Raw genomic sequence first — 25310 nt, 5'->3', positions numbered from 1 at the left:
CACAGATGAAGAGAGTAGGAGGCCCTGGGCCTTGCAGATGTGTTTTCAATGACACGGAGGAAGTCAAATCTAAAAGAGCTAATCCAACATACTATAGATGATATATAAAACCCCTCCAGGTGATGGAGTCATGCAGCTAACTACTCATGTTACCAATCACTCTTTCTGACAGTAAGCATTACGAACTTATTAATTCTTACTTTTATGCAGCTTGCCCACTGATACGTTATATGTAAATCTCATGTAAATAAACCCACCAAATAAAAATTATATAATGTGTTCAGTTCACACGCCATGACCAATGGGATTTGGATGTAAATCTAGGGCTGGAGAAAGGTAAAGCCTGCCATCCCGTGTTTCTCCCTCTGAGCCTCATCCCCCAGTGTGTATCAATAGGATTACAGAACTCCCATCCGTGTAGGAAGGACAGGCACTGACAGAGCTGCAAAGTTCCTAAAGAGGCATCATCAAAATGAAGACATGTTGTTAGTCAGGCTTTGGCACCATACACCGACATCACTGCTGATATCTTCACGGTCGCAATGCATTTTTTCAAATAGTGTTTTTTAAATTGATTTTTGATTGTAACAAAACGCAACCTTCAGCATCAACAAAAGAAACGTAGATGTATATATATACATGTAATAAATATATATATCATGGACTGTATAAAATAATGTACGACGGCTCCTGTTTTGAAGCCTTGAGTTTTTTCTTGTAGTCAGGAATGACCATATTTGGACAAGAGGTTGGGGCTGTAGTGGAGCGAGGGGTGGATTTAACTCAAAGAGTGTAGTGACGCCTTACAGACAGCCTGTCACTCAAGCTGCCCCGCTCTTAAATACGTGTAACTTTAAGCCTTAATAAAATGTAAATGGTTAAGTTATATAAAAATTCAGCCCCTGTACAGCTGTCATGAATATTGATAGTAGCTATAGAGACCAAAACAGTTTTTTCTGCCAGGTTGTAAACATGTTTATTTCTGCTGTAAAGTTGGGCATTTTAACATGGAGGTCTATGGGAATTGACTCACTTTTGGAGCCAGCCTCAAGTGGCCATTAGAGGTACTGCAGTTTTTGGCACTAAGACGTTGGCTCCATTTTTCAGCCCTGGAGGTTGCTGATTGATACATACACACAAAAAATCCCACCCCAAACCAACAACAGGCACTCCAAGATATAAAAATTAAATTGAAAGAGGAAAAAAAGAAAAAGATAAAAAATATTAACAAATAAATTGTCTGTGAATAAATCAATCAATAGCACTTGCAGATAAAACAATTAGTCATTGCCTTCCAGGGACAAGCAAGTCAGAGTCTCTGCAGGAAGGAATGAAAGGGTTTCCAAAGGATGATTTGGACGATTTATGATTGAGATGAGTCACTTTCTCCACAGCGAGAGTAGCCGTTATCTGTGATAGTCACATGCCAATCGTGGGGACCTGCAGAGCAGACCACCGCACCAACATTTTAAGTTTTGTTCCTGTATAGAAGTTGAAGTACATTTTGACAAGATTCTGTTGCAAATCTTGGTCCAATCTGCAGAACTAAGTGTAACCTCCAGATCCCGTTCGGCTTCAGGGAATCATAAGATGAAGAATCAGAGTACTACAGTAGGGCATAAATCTCTGAGATTATTCTCTTGAGAGGTTCGGCCAGGACCATGGCAATTTCTAATCCTGACAGGTTCAAGCGGATCCTGTTCTTCCTAAAAAGATATTCTACAAAGTGATGAATTTTGAGATATCTGTGAGAGTCTTTATGAGGATTTAGATAGTGTAACGTAAAATTTAAAATCACCACGGCTCACACTGTTGGAGAGGATATTTGCAACCGAATGTCAGTGATTGTAAACAAAAAGTTAATTTGCCTGGATTATGTCTTATCTCCAGTTTTAATCATGGGCCAGGTTACTGAGGAGCACATATAAAACCCCTCATATCTACAGGCCCGTTGGTAAATTGATATGTCAAATCCCATTTATCAGTTGATTAATCACTGCAGGGGGAGTGAAATATGATGAACGATGGCATCTTGTGTCCATCCGGCCTGCTCACTGTTGAAGTTCTCACACAAACTTCCAAAATCTGTCCAGCAGTGCAGAGGGAGCCTGTTGCACTGCTTCAGGGCATTTAATTAGATGATGCCAAAGATTCACCCTTGATTTAAAAACCGGGGACTGCTCTGCATGCAAACGACAGGGACTAATAATACCACACTGTTTGTGTCTTACAGGTATTCCCCCCACCACCCCCTCTTTATTTTTTCTTTCCCTCTCCTCCTGGGAGTTAAAGTAGGAACTGAGTCCATTTACAAAAATAAAAGACTCAACATGAGCCGCTAAGAATACTCCATGAGAAGCCAAACGACAGCAGCGGCAGCTATTCCTGGACCATATGGCATGTACTTGGGCAACCATGTTGGGACCATATGGCTGGTTTGGGTCAAAGATCTGTTCTGGTTGCTCCCCTGCATGGCACACCTTATGGCAGGTACATGAGAAATCTGTTAAGACAAGGGGTTCCCACACCTCAGCATGTTGGGTGGTTGATGACATTATGGAGTATAAGTCAATCAGTACAAAAAGAAATACTTTTAGAAATCCCACAGACATAATTAAAAACAGTAGGGTTTTTTTTTTCAAATATTTAGACATCAGATGGTAAAAAATAAGAACTGGGCTGGGGAAAAGGAAAAAACCCAGGATTGTTTTCTCTTTATTTTCTGTAGCGATGAAGATGATTTTTTAAGATCAGAGGGAAAACTGAGGCACCTGACCCTTCCAACCCAGGAGAGTCTTGATGACCTAAGAATGCATTTACTAATTAGGTGCCATGGTGCTTGAGATGCAATGCTGTTCTCTAGGAGAGCCGAAAACATAAACACACAAACCAATTACCTTGGCAACAACCTCCCACCTCATCCATGTGCCACAGCGACATGTGGCTTTACCTGCTCCGACCTTCCCCCCACAGGAATGATGACACAGGGAAGACACAAGGCACACACACACACACACACACACACACACACACACACCATTATAGATCTATAAATGCACACAAACTAAAGGACGGTAGCTCAAACAAATCAATGAAATCATTAAAATAATAATTGGCTTCTTTTATACGTTGTGTGTCTCCTGAATGAGGTCAGATCCAGACAGCGCTCCATTAAAAAGAAGAGTGCACTCAGGTTCAGTTGGTAAAAAGTGAAAACATCAGAGGGATGTGTAAATGCACTCACTGGGTGTCAAGTTAATTTTCTGTCGATGTCACAATACGTCCGCACTAATACTGATCCATCTGGCTTGCGTGTGAATTAAAAGGCTGTCGGAAAGGGGAGTTATTTTTACTGTGTGGAGTGAAAGCTAGCTAAGCAGAGAAAATCTTCGGGGGTTAGATTGCTCCCATTTGGCTAGTGGTGTAAACATTGGAAGGCACTGCAGCACCTCCTCCTTGGCCGGAGCCCAGAGTGCACTTTGAATATTCAGAGAGGGCGAAGCTCTGAATATGCCACAGGGACTGCTAAGAGTGCTCTGATTTAACCAATCAGCCAGAGTGGAGGCAGAATACACAGTCGCAGTGCAAATCTATAGAAAGATAAAATTTTCAGCTTTGCAACATGACTTCAATAAGCTTGAAGTAAAAGCACTGACCTCAGAAACAGTCATATTCACATGCTCAATTGGCTTATTGCTTCAATGAATGGCATTTAATTGACATGGTGAAGCTATCAAAAGGAAGGACGCGCCACTCCACTCCACTGACTTAGCGCCTACAGTAAGTGTGTCCTGCTTTTTCAGTGTCGAGAGCGCTCTGTGGACATTCAGGGAGATGTTCTGACCAGATGGACTTTCAGCAGCGCTTTAAATTAACCAATACTTCAGTGTGAAAACACAGTACAGAGCTGCAACCCGAGTGCCAGCCTTTTACAAACACACCTTTAACGCTCTGCATCAAGACAACACAGTCCTGACATCAAACCTAACAACCACACACACACATGGGCGACTTAGGGGCTGTGTTAACTGTTATGTAATTAACATCTGTAATAATCCTATCAAAGGGAGAGAAACACTTCACTGAACACTGCATGAAAATTAACCCTGCATATTGAACTTTAAAGGATGTTTTTAAAGCACATCATCCTCCTTGATAAGGTTATCAGGTCCTCTGCACCCAATCTGCACCACACAAGATTTCAAGATTTCCGTCTTGTCAGCCGCGTCTAAAAATCTGATCTGAGGATGAAAGCAGAGAACACGCAAATGATGGAAAGTGAAAATATTTTGAAGTATGTGTCAGAGAGTGTCAAAAAATACTGCACACATTTGAACTAAAAATGATCTGTGCGGTACACAGATGTCTAAGGAAGTTAGTTTGCCTGCAGTTTTAGGGCTCCAGCTCTGTGCAACCACACCCAACACTTTTTTTCTTACACAACACACATGTAAAAGATAAAGACAATGACATCAAACACAGACACTACCAGCAACACAGTCCACTGGCTAAGAGCGATGCTGATTGGCATTTAATTGACATTCTTGATAATCCTTCAAAGGGAAGGAAACGCCATTTCACTGATGTAGAAAGCCAGTGGGTGTGCTTTTGTGTCTATTTGTGTGTGTGCGTGCACATACGATGACAGCAGGATGTAAAGTCTATCGCTGCATTATTCATTATAAAGCCTTGAGTGATTGTATTCTGTTGTTACGATGATATGGCAGAGAATGGCCCCAGCCATGTAAATCAATGTGCATACAACAGCTTCAATCATTGCTCTCTCAGTAATAGAGGGCATGAGACAATTACCACCGCATAAACCGGAGACCCTTTGAAGGAAATGTCACCAAGCAGCACGCTGCATTGTGTTGAATGAAGATCCTGTTTGGCGCCTCCCTTACTTGATGACTGCCTTTGTTAAGATAGTGCTTCACTTTATTGAAGACAACGCTCTTTTCAAAATGTATGGCATGATCTTCTCCCTTATCTAGGGGGTGATAGACATCACTTTGATCTGTATGTATGTAATGAACGGCACTCGACTTCATTAAAAAAATTACAAAGAATATACAGACGGGGGACAAATTAAAGGGAAAACCTGAATAAGAGAGTGGACACATCACATGCAGATGCTTCTGTGCACCAGGGCTCACTGATAGGGCTTTTCCACTGGCACATTTGGCTGCGCTGAGTGAAACCAGGCTACACCAATTTGTTGGTTTGAGATCAAGGTGTGAGAAAGAATAGTATCAGTAACACTGTTAACACTGTGCTACATTACAGAGAAATACAAAACCATACTAATGAACCTTCATTAATATAGGCCTATATTTTATCTACAAGTGCACGTCACACACTGAGCGAGCCGCCTGTTAGTGACGCTGTGGGCTAATGGGCATGTAGCTACTTCCATGTTTCAGATGATACGTCATGTTTGTAGTCGACCAGTGAAGATAAGTTTACATATCACCTTGGGTTCGTCCTTCACCTTCTCAAAATGATCCCACACTTGAGTGCAGAGCTGATCTTCTTCCAGGAGCTGTTTATAAGTGTGTAGGCCTGTCGTCTGTGGGACAGATGTAAAGCTGTGGGTAGCCCTGCACTAACATGATCAACTTTTCCGTATTTATCAGACTGAATATTTACAGAAGAAGGGAAAGATATCTGTCGGCTGTGATTGGTTTGTAACGTGACTCCTGTCTGACTGCTGAGCGTGGCCTCTTCCTGTTTCTGTCCTTTCAAATTAAATTCCCACATGGTCCAGTCATATGTTTTTTTTTTTGTTTGTTTGTTTTTTTTCTGCGACTAAGCAACCAATGAAATCTTGCTGACGAATGAAAAAAAAACAGGGTACCTTTATTGTTCAGAATCTACAGGACATGAAATGTCTTTACCACAGAATTAGCGGAACTTTGTTGGAAGCTATTCTTCAATAAAAACACGTCTGGGAAGGAGCAGTCCAAGCAGAAACAGTCACAGTGTGTGTGATAAAGAGCTGCAGACAGCAGGCTCTCACTGCACCTCTGCAACCAGCTCACCTCCAACAGGTTAACTTCTTTTATCTGCCGTGCTACAGTATGTGATGGTAAAATACTTGCTGCAAAATAACGGGGGACCTTTAGCCGTGGATCAGTCCGCTGCTTTTAAACCTTAATGACTCAAGATAAGCGCGTTATCACTTAAAGGCATACCTTCAGTTGGGGAGCCTGTTGAAATGGAGACGCAAATCCCTGCTGATGTCAAACCAAGCCAGCACATGTGTATGGAGAAACGTCATGAATGGTTTGGTTAATATGAAAATGAGGTGAATAAAAGGCTACAGCTTTCACAGTCACCAGATCTAAACCCAGCTGAAAACCTAAGATCTTGACCAACATGTAAGACACCAAATGACAAGATATAAGCTGTCATCTTCAATCTATCTAGTGATATTTGTGACTGATGCTATATGTCCTTTGTTAAGTCTGGCTGTGTTTGTTTTTCCTCCTAACTGTTGTACTCATGTCTCTGTAACAAAAAAGATCTTGATCTCAAAGAGTTTAAATAAAGATTGTATATTTATAAATGAGGGACTGTCTTGTGAATTACTGGTGTTCCTCCCTTCATTAGAGCTCCACAGACAGAGCACTAAAGCTGTTTTTGAGGCTCATGGTGGTCTGACTCTATTCTAAAACAATTTAGTTTTTTCCTTCACTTTGTCACCCATCTGTAATTTTTATTTAAAAATTAAAGATTAAAGAAGCATGAGATTACAGTTGCCAGGGGGGTACTTAGAAAGATTGTAGAATAGCTTAACAAATTTGGAAAACTAATTATGACTTGATTTAAAATATATCCACATATTGTACGTGTTCATCAGCAAAATAAACCTAGAAATGGATTACAAATTAGCCTGAGGCTCTTCTTTAGTATATTTACAGTCACAACAACCAGCTACGGTAACACAACTCCACAGGACATGCCTCCAACCAACTTGAGTCTGTTGTACTGTTACACCTGAATACCATGAGCAGCTACAAAGAATAGTTAGGAAGCTGGTATAGCTAGTAAAAGCCGCAAATAAATTAACTGTATAAGGTCTCCAACTGTCATTTGTAAAAAGTTTTCATTTGTATGAGCAGCATGAACGCAAACTTGATTAAACCTACTGAAACAAGAGTCTACAGCAATGCAAGCGTTAAATGCTAACACAAGCATGCTAATATGCTAACAATGACTATGCTAATATGCTGATGTCAAGCATGGATGTATAAATAAAACTGGATACAGTGATGGAGACAGGGCCCTGTTCATTCCTATAAAAGTTGCTCCGTGGCGCATGAAGCCAAAAAAAGTTGGACTCGCAGGTATAAAATTACCCGGATCTTCCATTTCCTGGGGCCCATAGAGCAGGCGCACTATGTTTCGTGTTTCCTCTAATTCCACCTCCTAACCTCTTGGTCTAGGGCTCACTCACACAAATTTTACAACTTTTAGGACATAATGATTCACATTAGGGCTGCGCGATGGTGCAGTGGTTAGGACTGTCGTCTCACAGAAGGTTCCAGATTTGAACCCATTTTTGGACCCTTCTCTGCTGACTTCACATGTTCGCCCCGTGTTAGCGTGGGTTTATTTTCCATGTTCTCTGGCTTCCTCCCACAGTCCAAAGACATGCAGGTGAGGTTAATTGGTGTGTGAATGTTAGCGTCAACGGTTGTCTGTTTCTATGTGTCAGCCTTGTGATAGTCTGGCGTCCTGTACAGGGTGTACCTCGCCTCTTGCACAGTGTTAGCTGGGATTGGCTGTAGCCCCCCCACAATCCTTAAGAAGACAAGCAATTACAGGAAATGGATGGATGATTTAAGAGCTATTTAAGTGGTCATTCAAGGAAGTACCTAAAAACTATTATGTCTCTTTCACAATGGATGTCTATGAGAAAAGGTCTTATTGGACCCACTGGCATCATGTGACCTACAAGCCCAGTGCCCTCTTCCTGTGACTAGTTCTCTTTAAACATCCAAGATGTCAATTACGTGTAACGCTTACAATGCCCACCAACTTAGCTTGCTGTTAAGCTCAAAATACTAAGTACAGCCAAAGCTAATTTCATGTCAATATATCCATGAGTAGTCAAGGTATTCAACTAAAAGCCAAATATGTCCACTTGTTGACAGATCTAGAGGGAAACCCATCACCAAACCATCAGGATTCATCTTCTGGGAACTACAAATATATCCAATAGCTGCTGAGATATTTCAGTGTGGACCAAAGGGTTGGATTGACTGACCCGTAGACTGACCCACCATTGCTAGCATTGATAAAAATAACAAAAAAGCCTCCAAGACCACTATGTACTTACATAAAAAATATTGTAACAGTATCCATTTTTATATTATAAATGCTGATAAATAAAAACCTGTTTAAAATCCATTCCTCCATTCAGGGCTTTGAGGTTACGTGTCTTGCCCAAGGACACTTTGACACACTTCGGCATGAAGACTGCAGGGTCAAGGATCCAATCACTGTCCTTCTGATTGGCAGATGACCACTATACCTCCTGAACCACGGCTGCCCCCAAATATATATGGGGGTAAAAGGTTGGGAACTGCTGCTTTAGATGGTCCGCTGACACACACACACACACACACACCCTGAAGGTGTTAAACACTTTGTGAAAACACATTCTGGCTGACATGGCCAGAACCTGCAGGAAGGTGAGGTGAGAGCCAGGCTCCAGCGGGGAGTCTCTCCAGCGTCTGTGTCGATATTTTATCCACACTGCAATTATTGATAACCCAACCACGTTCTGTCACCCAGATACCCTGCTGCCATAATGTACCCTACATATTTGATATGGGAGCTATTTTTAAAACTTGGGTCTTTCAACTGTATGAAAAATTGAAAAGGACCAAAGGAGGGAGGGCGTGAGAGATGGAGGGAAGGAGGCAGGGAGGGGGCAAGGACAAAAGGAGGGAGAGGAGCGAAGGTGACAGATAGAAAGACAGAGGGAGAGAGTGAAAAGGGATTTACTGTAAGCGAGACAAATGTCAGCGGAGAGGGGAAGAGGTAGGGTGGAGGGACGGCCATGTGGGAGGTAAAAGATCGGGAAGATGGAGGGAGACGGTAAGTGAGGGAGCAGAACAGAGAGAGCGAGAAAGAGATGACCTTTTATTGCCTTCACTCACTCAAATAACATGGCACTCTGTCACAACAATACAGGGTGATAGTGTGATGTAGTAGTTGGGGAGGGTGAAGGAGGGGCAGTGAAAGGACAAGCCGTTTAGCCGGGCTCTCACACCCCTTGTCTTCAATCCCAAAGAACTCTGAAAATATAGTAAATTTGCCCATATGGAAGATTACAGATAAAAACTATACTTTTATAAATACAGTTGTGTTAGAGTCCCACTCAGAGAATGTGTGCTTTCTTTTACACATGATAGTTTTGCTATATTTTCTGCAAGACACACTCATTCACTCCACACAAGCCTACACACCCTCTTGGTGAGCTGCGTGTCCATCATGAAGTTGTGTACGTGTTTCTCGGCCTTGGTCAGCTCCAGCTTCCTGGCTACCACGGCAACCACCAGAGCTGTACAGCCTGCACCCTGAGAGAGAGGAGAGAGAGGGAGGGAGGGAGGAGGAGGAGGAGGAGAAAACAGAGCACTGAGTCAGTCAGTAAAGAGGAGGAATTGGTAAATCGGTGGCTTTTGGCCGGGGAATTAGCCCAGATGATTGAAGGGAACGAGGACAAATATGAGGAAAGGAGCCGCATGACAGAAGGAGAAGTGAATGGGAGAGAGGAGAGGATTAAGAGGGATAGCGCTGTTCCAGATCCACATTTCCTCATGTTGAGCGGCAAGCCAAGTCTATTTTAACTCCCAATCCATCTGGTGTGAGATCCCTTCTATATCGCCTCTATATGGAGCTGAAAAAAACATCTCCCTTATAGAGTAAAAAAAAAAAAAAAAAAAAAAAAACACATCAAAGATTGACACCACCTAATTTCATTTAATTGGGTGCTGTCAGTTTGAATTACGTGGTGTCAGTCTTCTCCTGTCACAAGAGGCTCGAGGCCTGCAGGAAGTGTAAAAGTATGTAACTTGGACCGGTTTGTCTGTATTCCAGCTCGACCCACATGGGACATAACGGCAAATTCATGTGGGAGAGACTGACAGCAGTCTCTCAACCAGAAAGGCATGCTTGAGAGGAGAAGAGGAGCAGGAACACAGGGAGGAAGACAGACTTAATTAACTTCCAGATTAGACACTGTTTTGAGTGGGGCTGTTGAGTGCTCACAGGTTCCTCTGAAGGGGCAGGCACCGAGAGGGAAAAAAAAAAAAAAAGGTAGGAAAAGATAAAGAGAGTGAAGAGCTATGAGTAAATATAAATGGGGAAGGGAGAAAACACAGAGGGCGGCTGGATGGAGGGTTGAATGCAGGAGGCGAGGGTGTGTGCACAGAATAGGAGGAGAGAAAGATGGAGAAGAAGGCAATGTTAATGAGGTCACATATCTCCTGATAAGTAACGCATTAAGATTAAGAGTGTTTAATGAAAATGTATGAGTGCTCTTCCTTCCTGCTTGAGAGTGTGTGCGGAGAAAGGACGGGAGAGAATAAAAGAGATATATATAAGGAGAGGAGTTAGAGAGCGGGAGCGAGGGAGCATGCAACATTTTGAAGCGTGTAGGAAATAGCCAGGACTTCATCGTGCACACTCTCGAACGATAAGACAGGTTTGCCAAAAATAACTTTGGCTGGGTTCAGTAAAATGTAACGCAAACAAACAGGCATTAGTGCCCACGTCTATACACTCATCCACTCTATTTGTGTTTATTCAGAAACTATGAATAAAATATGATGAGTGCCGATGGAAAACCCTTCGAGCGTTCATACATGTCTGTGCTTTAGGGAAAACAGCCTTTGATGAATTGCTATGGTACAGTATGTACAAGTGCAGTATATTGTGCATGTACCCAACTGTGTATGCTTTCAAAATTGTCCTCTCGGTCAAAAACAGCAGGGCGCTGATTGATTTGCCATGGCAGGATATGTGTGTATGTGCGTGCGTGTGCTGGTGAGTGCGTGCGAGTGAGTGTATGAGAGTTTGTTTGTGTATACGCCCGCATCCATTTGATTTCAGCAGGGTTCCCTGTGCAATCTCCACAGAGTGACATGGCTGATGATGGCTGCGCTGCTGTGATTTGTTTCATACACCCGGGTGTTTCCCTCGCCTCCTCGGCTACAGCAGCAGCCGTCTACATCGCTGTCAGAAAAGAGGGGAATCACCCATCTGTGCTCCTGTGCAACATCCACCCACTCCAGGTAACAACTGCATCTCTTCAAGGTTCGTGCAGTGGAAAATGGTTTCCCAAACAGGTCAGCAGGAACTCGCAGACGAAAGAGGGGAAGATGTTTGCTACATCAAAAATGTGACATTTAATTTGCTCAATTGGAGTGCACAAAACAAGCACTTAGAGGCAGACAAAAGCACAAAATAGGTTTGTAATGGCAACTACTCTGCATCTCTTTAACCTGATGACCCTTCCAGAACTACAGTGTATCAGGAGGTAGTCGCAAATGAAAGACAGACACAAACAGAGAGAGAGAGATTCATATGGTAAGACTTTACATTAAAGATCCAGTGTGTAGGAATTAGGGGGATAGGTTGGCAGAAATGAAATGTAATATTATGTTTTCGTTAGTGTGTAGTCACCTGAAAATCATTACATTTTTGTTACCTTAGAATGAGCCGTTTATATCTACATAGGAAGTGCATCCTTGTCTACAGCGATTGCCATATTGTAGCTCTGTGTATCTACAGTAGCCCAGTACAGACAAACCAAACACTGGTCTAGATAGGGCCACAGGAATTCTGCATATTCCCATTTTCACATTAGCCACCGTAGTTAGCATGCGCTTTGCAACAAGCAGTATCAGAAAACTTTTTTTTTTAACATGAACCTGCTTTATTTAGTGTTTGTATCAGTTTTAATCATCGAGTCTGTTTGTTTTGGAGAGGAACAGACCGCTGCGGATAATTCTGTTCCTGGTAAAAACCTCCTGACAAACAAACACTAAAGGAATTCTTACCAGGAGAAATTTATATATTACTAGATGCCGCTACACCCGCTATGACTTACATACTGTAACCTTAAATTACCCCCCCTTAATTTGGCATTTTTAAGCAGTACACAAACACTTCATTGATGGTTTTTTAACACACCATGATGTCATTTTATACAGAGATGAGGCAATTATTAAGTGTTGCTAATGCACAGTGCTTGTCAACAATCAAAATGTCTCCTTTGAAGACATAATTTAGATAACTAAAACCACGTTTTACTCTATTGTCATTCATTTTCTGTTTTAATTACATGGCTTTGTTGAACACTCAATTCTGATTGGTAGATAACGGCATTCGACAGTCTGACATTTCTGAATAGCGGACCACTGCTATGAATAATATATCCTTGCGATGGTACACTTACTGCAAATAAAGATGGACGACACATCTCCGCTTCCTCCCACTGTACAAAAATGAAGGCAAAATATCTCTGATATGGCCACTGCCATCTTGCGCTGGTGATGTCAATTGGAGCCATAGACTGCACAGTAGCTATCTCCATGGTATCAAGATCCTGCTGTACCACCAGTCACGAGCAAGGCTATTGATCGTAAGTATAGCGACTGGCACACACAGCTGTCAATCGTGACGCCACACCCCCTTTTTATATCATAAAATAACTAGTTGCAATCAAACTTATCAAAAAAAAAAAAAAAAAACCTTGAAAGAACTTCCTAAAATGACAGAAACCAAGAAACAATCCTTGAGAAAATCTGATTTGATGTGTACTTTGCAGTGTCGTTTTTAGTCTGGCCCATGTCCTATCCACTAACATGAAGGGGGCAGGGTTTATGACCTGTACTGCAGGAAGCCACCATGGGCTGATCGACCCGATGATTTGGCTTCACTTTTAGGGAGCTGTCACGTCATACATCTTTACTCTTGATGCTATCCTATGGACGCACATCTGATCATAGGCTGTAAGTGGAGGCAACAAAATCACTTTTGAATCAATAACATCATTTTTAAATTTGTATTTAGGGTCAAAATATAAGTTATAAGTGGGATAATGTACAGCAATAAATAAATCACCCTTTCAGGGTTTATATCGCAATAATGACTCACTCGCTGTACATTAACCCTTAGGGCTCTGACACACCAAGCAGATGGTCAGCCATTGGTCAATGTCGGGCCGTTTGTGAGTGTCTGTCACCCTAGTTTTGTGGTGTGTCCCACGCTGTTGGCACTTGTTGGCCCTTGTTAGATGACCCTCTGGTATCGAGAGCTATTTGCCCTTACACAGGTGGAGAGTATGTGCTACTTGGACGTTGGCTGTAGTCTTCACGATGTGTTAAGTGCAACTTACACAAGTGACGTGATGTGACGCAACAGTTGGTCTTCGTTGCAACGAGTTCTTTGCTGTGGGTTTGGTGTGTCTGGGCCCTTTAATCCACCAGGAGTTATACTGTAGCTGTTGACAAATGTATTAACACTTCTATCCACATACAACTACGTTAGTTGGTGTATTTGGGGATGTGGATAAGTATGTAAATTACATACAAACACACGTGGACTGGATCATCCGATATGACTTGTAATTTAGATCCACATTCAACATCCATCTTTTTGCTGTATATAAGAACAACAACATGCTGTGGCAGTCTACCACCATCCACCCACAGCGACACACAAACACACACTCTAACACCTGGCACACCCCCAGGTAGCCTCGGGGCAGTGGTATATTCCAACACTGTTGGCTTTCATCTGTTGTCATAGTAACAACGGCAAGGATTTCTCCTATAGAGACTCATTATAATAATTCTAAAGCCAGAAAAAAACATCACATCCTGTTCTCTATCTGTCGACCTTTTTTCCCCTTTTAAAAAATCTTCTCTTCACTTCACTTCCACGCTCTGCTTTCCCACGGCCTGCTGCGCCTGCTCTCTCCCTCACCCATCACACTGCAAGCCTCGCCTTCTACCTGCATCCTCAATTCCTTCTCTAGTGATCAACGAAAATAAACCACTCCGAACACTCTGGAGAGAGTAGTGAGAGTGTGTTTGTGTGACAGCAGAGGAGAGTGTGTGTGTGGGAGTCACACGAAGAGTGTATGTCAAGCTCTGTGTCAGTGTTATGTGGAGGATGCAGTCTGTAACAGTGGGCTTGGGACGTTCTGTATCCACCCCGTGTTTTGTGTCTCTGTGAGTGTGTGTTAACATTACAGTAAGGGTTGTACTCTAAAACACAGATTGGATGATTCACCCGGCAAATGGGGGTCTGTTGTGTGTATGTGTGTGAGTGTGTGTCTTTGTCTTTGTGTTTATTCACACTTTTAGAGTACTATACAGTAAAAGGTGAGCTGGTAAACAGGTTGACAGACACAGTGAGGTTTTTTGGGGGTGTTATAGAGCAATTAAGGACCCCTCTTGAATGCTCTATAGTGCATGTTCTAAAGTGCATGGCGCAAGTGCATTTAGGACGTGTCTAACTCCACTTTTGCATGTTAAATGGTGCAGAATCGGGACGCAGAATAAGGTGCAAGGGGGAAAAGGGTTATTTTCTGTCCCTTAATTAATCATAGGTGTGTTTAGGCTGTAACATGAATTCAACCCATCAGAGTGTCATCTACCATTCCCTTTAAAAGCCAGATGCACCTGCACCTGGCACACTGCTATTTACATGGCGCATTCAGCATACTGGAGAAGCCATCTTTTTTTTTATGCTGACAGTAATGAAGTAAGAGCAGTAATGTCACTGCAGAAAAATATTGTTGAGCATTTAAGCAGCAAAACTAAAAACTGTAGATATACACTTTTAGCTTCTGAAATCATCACTGAAGTTATGCTGCTTCTCGTGCATAAATGGGTACAGCGTCCTTCTTAATGGGGAGTCTGACAGCAGCTCTGCAGCTCTGCTCTCTGCTATGTTCACATTTTAGAGAATGTAATTAATATTTTCCTCATTAATAATTTCTTATTTCACCCAACGGCAAGTAGCATAGCAACCCATCCACTCGTCCCTGTTTGTGTAACCAGCAGAGTGTACGCACATTGTAGACGTGCCTATGTAGATGCACCTTATTGTCCAAATAATGTACCTTTTAAATAGCAGGAAGACAATACTTCATGGACTATAGATCAGGTTTTTGTTGGTCAAAGGCACAGTCATTTTCTGTTGCCTCAAAATACTGTCGCAATACGCCATCAATGTGCCTGACCACACCTCATTTTAAGACCTAAACATGGGTGTTGAAAATGACAATCCCATTGTTCTGACACCAGGTGTAAGATAGGGCCCATAGACACCAAAATCATCTACATGACCCTAGGAGATGATCCAGCCAGTGCTACGCACTTACACTACAGGGACTAATGGTGTAATCATTTATTAAAGTGGCACTACTAATTACATCAAGTGAAGCAACTAACTTGTGGAAAATATTGATGGACTTTTGATTTTTAGAGTTATATTAAGGGCTTTCTGATTTGCTCTCTTAATTTTTCTTAAACCATCATTGAGCAGTCCTCAAACTGCATCTTAAGGCACTCCAACACTGCCTTCAGTGCTCAGCCATGGTAGTTGCTGCTTGACTTCAGGAGCACTTTAACAAAATACACTCAGCATTAGTTTAAAAAGACGAGGCATGTTGAATACAGAAAACTGATGCGATGATGGTAAGAAAATTACATAAAAATCTTATTTTCTCAATGAAGACGAAAAATTCAGAGGCTCTACTGCTTGTTTTATAATCACTGCACCAGTAGGTAACATTATCACATTTTACCGTGGAACTTGACTGATCTGAGGAGCGTTTAGGGATCCTTTTTCAAATGTTAAGTAATGTTCTTCCTTTGTATGAGCACATTGCCTTTATTTTTCATTTATTTTAACAAGCTTAACTACACTGCTGGCATTATTAACACTTATGTGCAATGATATCCTTCTTTTTAAAAACATAAAAAGGACAAAAGTGGCATCCATGGCATTATCTAGTTAATGAAAGTGACATTTCAAATGTCTCATGCAGCTTCCTCATCTTTTTTTGTAGCGATGCCATTTTGAGAAACACACTGACAATGTAGTACTTAAAGCATTACATAAGTCTGTAATTCAGAAAAGTAATATCATTGCATAATTTTTTTAAAGAAACTACATTATCCCCGTCTCAGGTGAGCACACGCTGTGCAGTGACTTTCATCTCTTTTATTATTATGATCATATTTTGAGTCTGATTTCTTCTTTCCTGACCTTATAGAGAATCAGCAAAAGCCACCGCACTTATTAGCACATTTAATTTGAATTTACTTGACATTTAGCTGTAGAGCTATTAAAAAAATCAAATATTCTTGCATTTGAAACGACACTAATTTCCCCCAGTTATTCAGAACAGTCTATGTTACAGTCATAACATGGAAAACGATGAGTAGTGTCTGTATTTAATTTTCTAAATGAGCTGACCAATTGGACTAATTTCCAAAAACTTGTCCGGTTAGACAAAAGCAGAGGCAGGAAATGAGATAAGGACAGAAAGAAAGAAAGAAAGTAAGAGAGGAGGAAAGAAATGAATAGTTTGAGGAGGGGAGAACACCTGTGAAGTGATGAAATAGAGGAGCAGTCGGCAGCTTAAACACTGATACTAACAGATGGACGGTGGATAGAAATAAACACATGGCCTCAGGGAAGGAGAGACGGACAGAGAGGAGAAGCGCGACAGAGGGATAAATAGACAGAGAGAGACAAAACAAGGGAGAGAGGTAGGTCGTGGTAGAGAAAGAAAATGAAAGACAGAGAGAGAGAAAAACAGAGAGAGTGGGAGGACATGGCACACTGAAAGGTGGGACCTTCATTATGCAATGAGGACAGACATGGGAATAACACACAGACACACAAACGCATGCACACACAAACCCCTAACGTGCTCTTGTTTGCATGCCTACACACCCAAAACACACAGAGGCACAGATGCAGGCTAATTCAAGGAGGATTGCCCAAATTACACAAATGGCAGAATTTCTCTCGCAAATGACAGCATGCTCTCTAATCTGTTGACCTTTGAACGAGGCAAGGACAGCGCCGAGGGGAGGGCGAGCGAGGCAGATAAAAGGAGAGGGAGGGAATGTACTGACCATGATTCCTGTGAGCAGACAGACTCCTTTGCCACAGTAGGTGTGAGGAACCATGTCTCCATAGCCGATGGACAAAAAGGTGATGGAGATAAGCCACATGGCTCCCAGGAAGTTACTGGTCACATCCTGGGCATCGTGATACCTAAAAAAGAGACATCGTCCATGTTCAGAGCATGAAGTCAGTCAATAGAGGAAGATATATTAAAAAAAAAAAAAAAAAAAGTAACTGGCTCACTGATCCTGTCTGCAAATGTGGGCGTCACACCTCAAACATGTGACCTCATCTTTTTTTTGCCTGACACAGAACACAACACATAAACAGCAGCTCTTGCCGCCATCATTCCTGCCCTATGCACAACACTGTTGCCATAGCAACCACACCTAGTGCATATCTGAAACAAAGTTGTTTTCTCAAAAACTATTTCACAGAAACACGTAAGCTTTAGCCTTGGATGTTGGCAATAGACATAATTGTACTGAGCTCTCTATTCTCTGTCCTAAAGGGACACATTCTCCGAATTCTCAAATTTGCACCTTGTTTGAAGCAGTTTAATTGAGTTTTCCGTGTTTTTTTCCTTCAATAATTTGGTTTGAGAGAGGAGGAAATGCCAATTAAACTTGGATGTAGAACAAACAATGGCTTCCCAGCAGCCGGTCAGTGATGCATCTAATCAAGCTTATTAACCAACTGACATTTTCCCATATTTCCTTGATTAACTCCCGAAGCATTTAAACTCATTGAAGGGGATGGAAACTTTTTGCTTTCCATCTGATGTTACATTGATAGCATTACATAATTCATACAATCAGATTATCAGTCTGTGAATGTGAGCAGACAATTTGATTTACAGTTTCTCAGTAAAAATGAGACGGTTACAGTATATCACTAGCTATTTTTATATTTGAGCGTCTGCCTGCTGGATTCAAATAATGTAAAACAAATTTTAAACAAATTACCAGTCTGCACAACCATAGTACAACTGTTTTAAGGTGTAAAACAGGTGTTTCAAGTATTTAAGTACAATAAAATTCTTCTATTTGTGTGTATAGAAAAACGTTTAGGGCATGAACCTCAGAAAAACTATTAAAATTGCTCTGCAAAATGTCAAAAGAACACTCCCTATTTAGCATTTACAAGCAGTAAATAAACAATTAATAGACAGTTTCTAAGGCAGTATCATATAGCTGTGTACTGCATATGATGAATGATTAATAATATAATATACAGGAGTTGTGATTATGAGAAATGAAGTGTTTTTGTTTATGTGTATTTACTAACTTTATTCATGAAGTATTTATTTCCTGGTATAAATATTTCTTCACTTTCAATGACAATTATTATAAGTAAAACTTAAGTTAAAGCAAAGTTTCAGCATTTTGGAAAATAAGCTTATTAGCTTTCTTGCCAAGACTTTGATGAGAATATTTATATCATTCATATTTGTCTGCCAACAGCTAACGTTGGTAGATGGATTTTGTGACCTTTAGTAAGAGTTAGGCTAGCTGTTTCCCCTTGTTTCCAGTCTTTATGCTCATGCAGTTTCTGTCAAACTACGATTTCCAAGGTCAAAAAGACACTCCATTGACTCAGTGTTAGCTTTCGCACCACATTTCAAGGCACTTTCCATTAGAGAGGGTGACATTGTATTGGTTAGTGATGTGAATGTCCAACCTTTTATTTTATTTACTGATGGCTTTGCTAACAGACAGCCGGTAAGCAGCCTTAACATGTAGTGACTTGCCCATCCTCCTGTCTTCACTGGATAGCTAACCTTAGCCTTGGCCGAGCTGATACCTAATTTAGCTAACAATACTCATAGATTTATAATAATAGCTAGATACTGGATGCCAAGATGATGCCTATTCATTCCAATGATGTTGCTTGCCTAGCACATATACCAAAGAGTTCCTGCTTGGCTCATGGACTTTACATTGTGATGTTATCACAATTTAAAAATGGCTTCTCTCAGCTCAAGGAAAGGTTTACAGATAAGAAACCATGGATCAACAATTTATAACAGACAGTCATAGTTGACCTTGTTAGCAGTTTAAGGTCATCAACAGCCATACAGATGTCTCTGTGGTGGGATATGGGGAAAATGCTTTTTGTTGCAATACCACGAGTGGCCACTGGGAAAAATTGGGTGCAAGGCTGAGCACTGTTCCTTGGTACCTGGTAACACTAGTGCTAACCCTCTGGTCTCCTCCAAAGTAGCTCTGGTGAGCAAGTGGCTTCATTTTGAGCTGCAAAACCTCTTTAGCACTGTTAACCATGTTAGCACCACTATCTGTGCTGAAACAACTTGCAATAACTAAAGTTAACAGTGCTAAAAAGGGGTTTGCGACTCAAAACTAAGCAGCTTCCTTAGCAGTGAGACCTGGGGGGAGACTAAAGAGTGGGCACAATGTTTTCACAGCAATGCTGTCGGGTCGGGACAAGTGGTAATTGCCTTGAGCAGCACCTCTGGCTAGCGTTAGCTCCCACCAGACTCGGGTGTTGCGCAGTGCAGTAAACTAAAGAGTAACAAAATTAAACTATAGACCGACATGTGTAACTGGTCAAAAATATTCTCTGTTAACTGATTAACCATTACCATTGGCATCCCAACTCTGAACACAGTCATAAACAGTTTTTAACGCACCTGTGAATACGCCTATGCACACATGTATAAACAGTTAAAAACTTTATTTATATATCATGTACTGTACTGTGATTTTCAGCTATGCTATACTGTGGTATCAATCATTCATCATGGCTTTATACACCAGTTACAAATGTGTCACAAGAGAATACTTCTTGGCAAATGATTAAATGTTAACGTCCTTCTAAGTGCTGAATATGGTGGCGAAAATACAGTATTGTCTTTCAGGACACTTATTATATTGTAGATTTATAAAACAAAATGGACAAATGAAGTAACAACTCCATCGCCTGGATCAAATTAAGTGTACAACTGGTGAGAAAGCCTCATAAACTGAAGTCTAAAGATGGATTATGTTGCACACATGTCCCAGATTATATTTCCTGCCAATTGAATCTAATTGCTCAGTTGAATGCCTCATCCAATCACAGTCCGTCACTCTGTCTCATGAACAAACACACGCGCACACAAAGGCGAGCCAGCTTTGTTACTGACCTCTCGCACACTCGTACGGTCCAGGCAGCGATGATCCACAGAGAGATGCTGAAGACCAGCAGCACCGTCCCGGGGCAGATGGTCATGAGGGTTTTCATTACAAACCGAGTGTTAAAATGCACCTGTAATACACACACGCACACGGACACATAGCAGAGCTGATGAATGACACTGTCATACACATTTTTTATGGGTTAGTGTAGCACAGCTCTGAATCCTCATCCCGTACACCATTTCACACACACACTTGATGTTTAACTAATTAGTCGTCTGAGCAGCTTTTGATAGCGGCAGCACTCTGAGAATCTCCACTGTAATTGGAGTCAAGATCGGGGCTCGCCCTCTGACTTGGGTCAAACTACACAGTGTCTTTGAGTAATTGGCCTTTTTCAGTGTAGTTTTTATCTGTGGCTCATTTGTCATCAACTTCTGGCAGATGGATGATCCGAGAGCTACGTTGAGCCCTGGAAGGGTTAAGCATCTGATATATGAGTTGTCGTGCTGGAGCTGCACTTCAATGGCAGCTTCACCTCCTCTCCCTGTCCCTGCAGCCCGAGGGTCAGGAAAGTGCCATCGCAGATACACTCGCTACTAAATTACCCATCTAAAATCTACTCCATCTCTCCCCGACCTCCTCCCTTTTGTAGTTTGCATATTTCCACCACACGCTACATCCGCACTTCCTCATTCTACAATAATGTTTATCGTTTAAAGTCATTACGAACATGGCACCAATCATTTATTGCATGGCTTGTACACGTTTCCCTGCACTCGTATTGCAATCTCATTCGAGTCCTTTCTTTTCATGCCCCATTTGAGCTGTACGCAATATCTTGTTCTCATTTCACGCTCCCATCTCATATTGTATTATGAAAGATCCACCAAAGCTTACATCTAAGACTCCATGTACGGCGATAACAAAAGGAGAGAGGGATTTGAACTGGTAGATGAAAAAGAACAGGGTGACTAGGACGGAGAGGCAGGAAGGACTTGAGATAGTTGGAGAGATAGAGGCCAGGAATAAAAAAGGACAAGGCGGACACAAACTTAATTCTGAGGAGAGAGCTCTTGACCTTAATACCTTTACAACCCCCTCACCTCTTTCTGGACAAAGCTTTGACAACCACACTCTTTGGACGCATACTGCACATACACACACCTGCAAACACGGAACACTTCTGACCTTATTTAGGGCACCTATACTCCTGGAGGAGGCGTCAGTGAAGAGTTTGCTGTGAAGAAGCATGACTCTGGCGATGAGGTAGAGGCGCAGGAACATGGGCACACTCAGCACCATGTCCAGGTCGGCCTCAGCCTGCGACGGGGCGTACGAGAAGGCCAGCCGCGCCCGCCACTGAAACTTAAAGTCCCCTGGCACTGGGTGCACCGCAGAAACCAGCAGCTCCAGTGCGATCAGCAACACCCTCTCCATCGTCATGGCGATGCGCCAGTCGTCAGCTCCGTTGTCGATGACAAACAGCTGTGGGGACAGGAAGGACATGAGGGGAGTTAAAAGAGTGAAGGAGTGTTTTAGTGTGTCGCTGTGCAAACTTTTCATCGTGATCCTCTGCTGGCACAGGCCACTCAACAGTACAGCTGACTGATCTGATGATTAAAGGAACGAGCAGCAATTGAGAGTAAATGTCTCTTTCCTGAGAAGTAAAACACCATCCATCTGATCAGTAATCTATTCAGTCTCAACACAGTGCTTTCGCTCATTTTCCTATAACCTACAACTCTTCCTAAAATTAAACCAAAGTCATCTGAAGCAGCTGCTCCAAAGCAAAACAGGCTCTTAATGATCACAATATTTTTCTGAAAGAAAAAGACCACCGTGCCTCTATTTCTGCCTGTGTCACCAGCACGCGCCTAACAACGTTACTTTAATTGCAGTTTTACTTCCCTGTGTGTTGATGTTTTGTGTTTGTATAATTACTGTGGTTACTCTTAATATTGTCGCTGAAGCTGTGATAATAAGGAAGTGGTAAGAGCAAGGTTTCATTAAAGGGGCCATCCTACAGACGGTGCTGACAGGAAGTGGTGGTGTTGGGGGGGGGGGGGGGGGGGGGGGGGGGGAGGAGGTGTGGCTGATGAGAGGAGAAGGTGGTGGAAAGAGATGGATGAAGTGCAGAGGAAATGAAGAGATAAAGATAGGCACGAGGAAGTGTCAGGGAGCGAAGGGCGCTGAAAATAATCTGCATCTTTTCATGTGAAGCTGGATTTTAAAGCTTTAGTCAGTAACTTCTATAAAAACTAAATTTGAAACTATTACTATATTCACACAGCACTAAATGAGACAGATACTCTGGAAAAAATCATAATCCTCTGCCTACTCTATTGCCTTGTAGCACTTCTAATAGTTTTACCCATAGACTGTATAAAAATATGGACTTAGTCACTGTGACGTCACCCATTGGTTTCTGAGGAGCGGGTTTGAAGCTCAATGTAGGCTGGCCGTCGCCATCTTGGCGGTGCCTGACTCCGCCCAACTCCCGGCCAATCAAAAATGGGCAAAGAGGCAGGCCAAACGAAGCCTGGTTGCTTAAACACGCCCACTTTGCTCAAAACTGCTAAGTTAGCTAAGGCTAACAAGCTAGGCTAACAAGCTACTCTGCTTTGGCTATCCCTGTGGTGTTGGCTGCTCCCGCTCATGCTCCCGCTTGGTGCCAGCTCCCTCACGAAACTAAATACCCAAAAGGCACGAACACGGCTGAGAGGTCAGGTTCAATGACTTGCAAATTAGCTGAGACAACGCCTAGCAGACAGCCAGCGGTTAGTTAGCCACCCGTGATGGTGCCACCTGCAACTCAAAGTGACCACGCCCTTAATTATGCACAATTTTAAGCCTTAATAAAATTTAAATGGATGAAAAAAAATTCACCCCCCCATACAGTTGTCATGAAAGGAGAAATTAGCTTTAGAGACCAAAACTGTTTTTTTGTACCAGGCTGTAAACATGTTTATTTCTGCTGTAAAGTTGAGCATTTTAACATGGAGGTCTATGGGGACTGACTCACTTTTGGAGCCTGCCTCAAGTGGCCATTCAACAAACTGCAGTTTTTGGCACTTCTGCATTGGCTTCGCTCGTCATCCCTGGAGGTTGCCGCTTGGTTTTACCACATGTGAACAAAGACAACCAATCAGATCTGAGGAGTCTCTAAAGCAGCTGTCAATCATGTCAATCACAGTCTGTGAACTGCTGTCTAACTGTCAAACTAGGCAGCGCTGATCAAATATGAATCAAGATTCTGTTACTGCATTATCTTTTTATGGCCTAAAATTCAGAAACATACAGTATTTTAGTGTACTGTTTATCTGTGAAATAAGAAAGTTTGTGACCCAGCTGCCATGTCAGGTAAAGTTGCCTGGAGTATCAAGCACCACCCACCAGTAACATTCTCGTTTTACAGCTAAACAGTACACTAAAATATGTTTCCGAAAACAGCCAAGTCTCTGATTGGTTGATGTTTCCTTGCCGCAGTTGACTGAAACCATACTGAATGCTGTTAGAGGCAGTGAGAACAGGAGGGACATGATTTTTTTCACACACCATCTGTCCAAGCTGAAGTTGACGTATACTGCTGCTTTGTCGGTGATTTCGGCGTCAGACAACTGATGCCAAAAGCCACCTTTTGTGGGCAGTGTGATACATGGTCAGTCAGCCAGACAGTACCTGTTGTGGCAGTATGATATGTGGATGGGTGGCGTCAGTTCATAATGTGGGTGGAAGGCTTCTGTCGCGGCAGCATGATATGCAGTTGGACGGTGCCAGGTCGAAACACTGCTGTAATGCTGTAACAACATAATATAAGGAGCTGGAAAGTCACTATAGGTCTGGTGGGAGGGGTGGTGGGTGGGCCCTTTCAACCAGGAGCCCAGTGTTCACATCTCAAAAGAATGTAGAGCCAAACTATGATGTTTTTTTGTAAACCTAACCGTGCTTTTGTTGACATCCCAGTGTTGGTAGTTTCCTGGAATGACAGTAGCAGATGCAGAAGGATACCTAGCGTATAATATATAGACCACTGACAAAGCTGTGATATGTGACGATTTAGGATGAGAACGGTTGATCTGTCTCATGTACAGAATAAAGTGACAGTTACAGCGAATATGACACACACTTATTTTAATAAAAGTTACCAACTATAGATTTAGGTACATAAATACTTATCTACTTGCAACAAGGGATTTTGTCAGTGCAGTAAAATTCTTTAGCCCTGTCTCAAGGTATTTTCTAGAAACATAATACTTCAGAAAAATCAAGAGGAATGACCTATCTTGTATAATATTCTTGAGGCAGTGATTTATATTAGAAACAGGTTTGAATCATGCAAAATATCTGTGCAATTCCATGCATTTTTTTAATTAACATAACATGCCTGGGACTCCATTATGAACAAAATGTCCTGATAAGAGATTCCTTGCAGAGAACAGAAGAGGTTAAAGAGAGAGAGAAGCACAACACAGTTCCTGAAGAGAGAGGCCGGGGCACAGTGAGAGAAATGAGGAACTCCCCTGCTGTAAATCAGCTCTGCCTCGAGTAACAGCCTGTGCTAACAATTGCTCTTTACCACATGATTCATCTCGAGGGCTTTTAGCCCACACAAACATTTATTTAGGAAAACAAAAAACTACAATAACAGGTCAAACGTCTGAGCAAGCGGCTATGGCAGCCCGCCGCTCTGTGCCACTGCCAACTGGTCACTGTCAGACTGAAGCTCACTTCCTCAACCACCTATGGACACACACACACACACACTCACTCATACACACACTCACTCATACACACACTGCATATTTCATCCTTCTCTATATCTAGCTCAGCAGGGTGTATGTGTTTCCCTTGTTCTGCTCTTGTAACATGCGTTCTCGCACACATAACCGACATGCGCGCACACACATGTGGCCTACGCACACGCCTGTGTCATTGTGTAAGCTATCATTTGAACCAAGGGTCAAATGCTGCCTGTATTCTTTAATGATTTCAAGGGACGTG

The 25310-nt window shown here is 42.1% G+C and overlaps 1 protein-coding gene across 2 annotated transcripts in view; it reads right to left on the bottom strand.

Moving 5' to 3' along the window:
- Window positions 1-25310, bottom strand: part of kcnn3 (potassium intermediate/small conductance calcium-activated channel, subfamily N, member 3) — a 64636-nt gene that overhangs the window by 6387 nt on the left and 32939 nt on the right. For both annotated transcript variants that reach the window (XM_033639638.2, XM_033639637.2), the window contains exons 4-7: window positions 21498-21794; window positions 20315-20436; window positions 17178-17319; window positions 9480-9590 (exon numbers count right to left, since the gene is read on the bottom strand). In XM_033639638.2, the coding sequence (XP_033495529.2) occupies window positions 9480-9590; window positions 17178-17319; window positions 20315-20436; window positions 21498-21794 (672 nt within the window). The remainder of the gene's footprint in view (window positions 1-9479; window positions 9591-17177; window positions 17320-20314; window positions 20437-21497; window positions 21795-25310) is intronic.

Source organism: Epinephelus lanceolatus, chromosome 10 (assembly GCF_041903045.1).
Source record: "Epinephelus lanceolatus isolate andai-2023 chromosome 10, ASM4190304v1, whole genome shotgun sequence".
In the NCBI taxonomy this organism is placed as follows: Eukaryota; Metazoa; Chordata; class Actinopteri; order Perciformes; family Serranidae; genus Epinephelus; species Epinephelus lanceolatus.
Note: the sequence above shows the minus strand (reverse complement) of the source record. Positions and strands in the feature narration are given on the sequence as shown.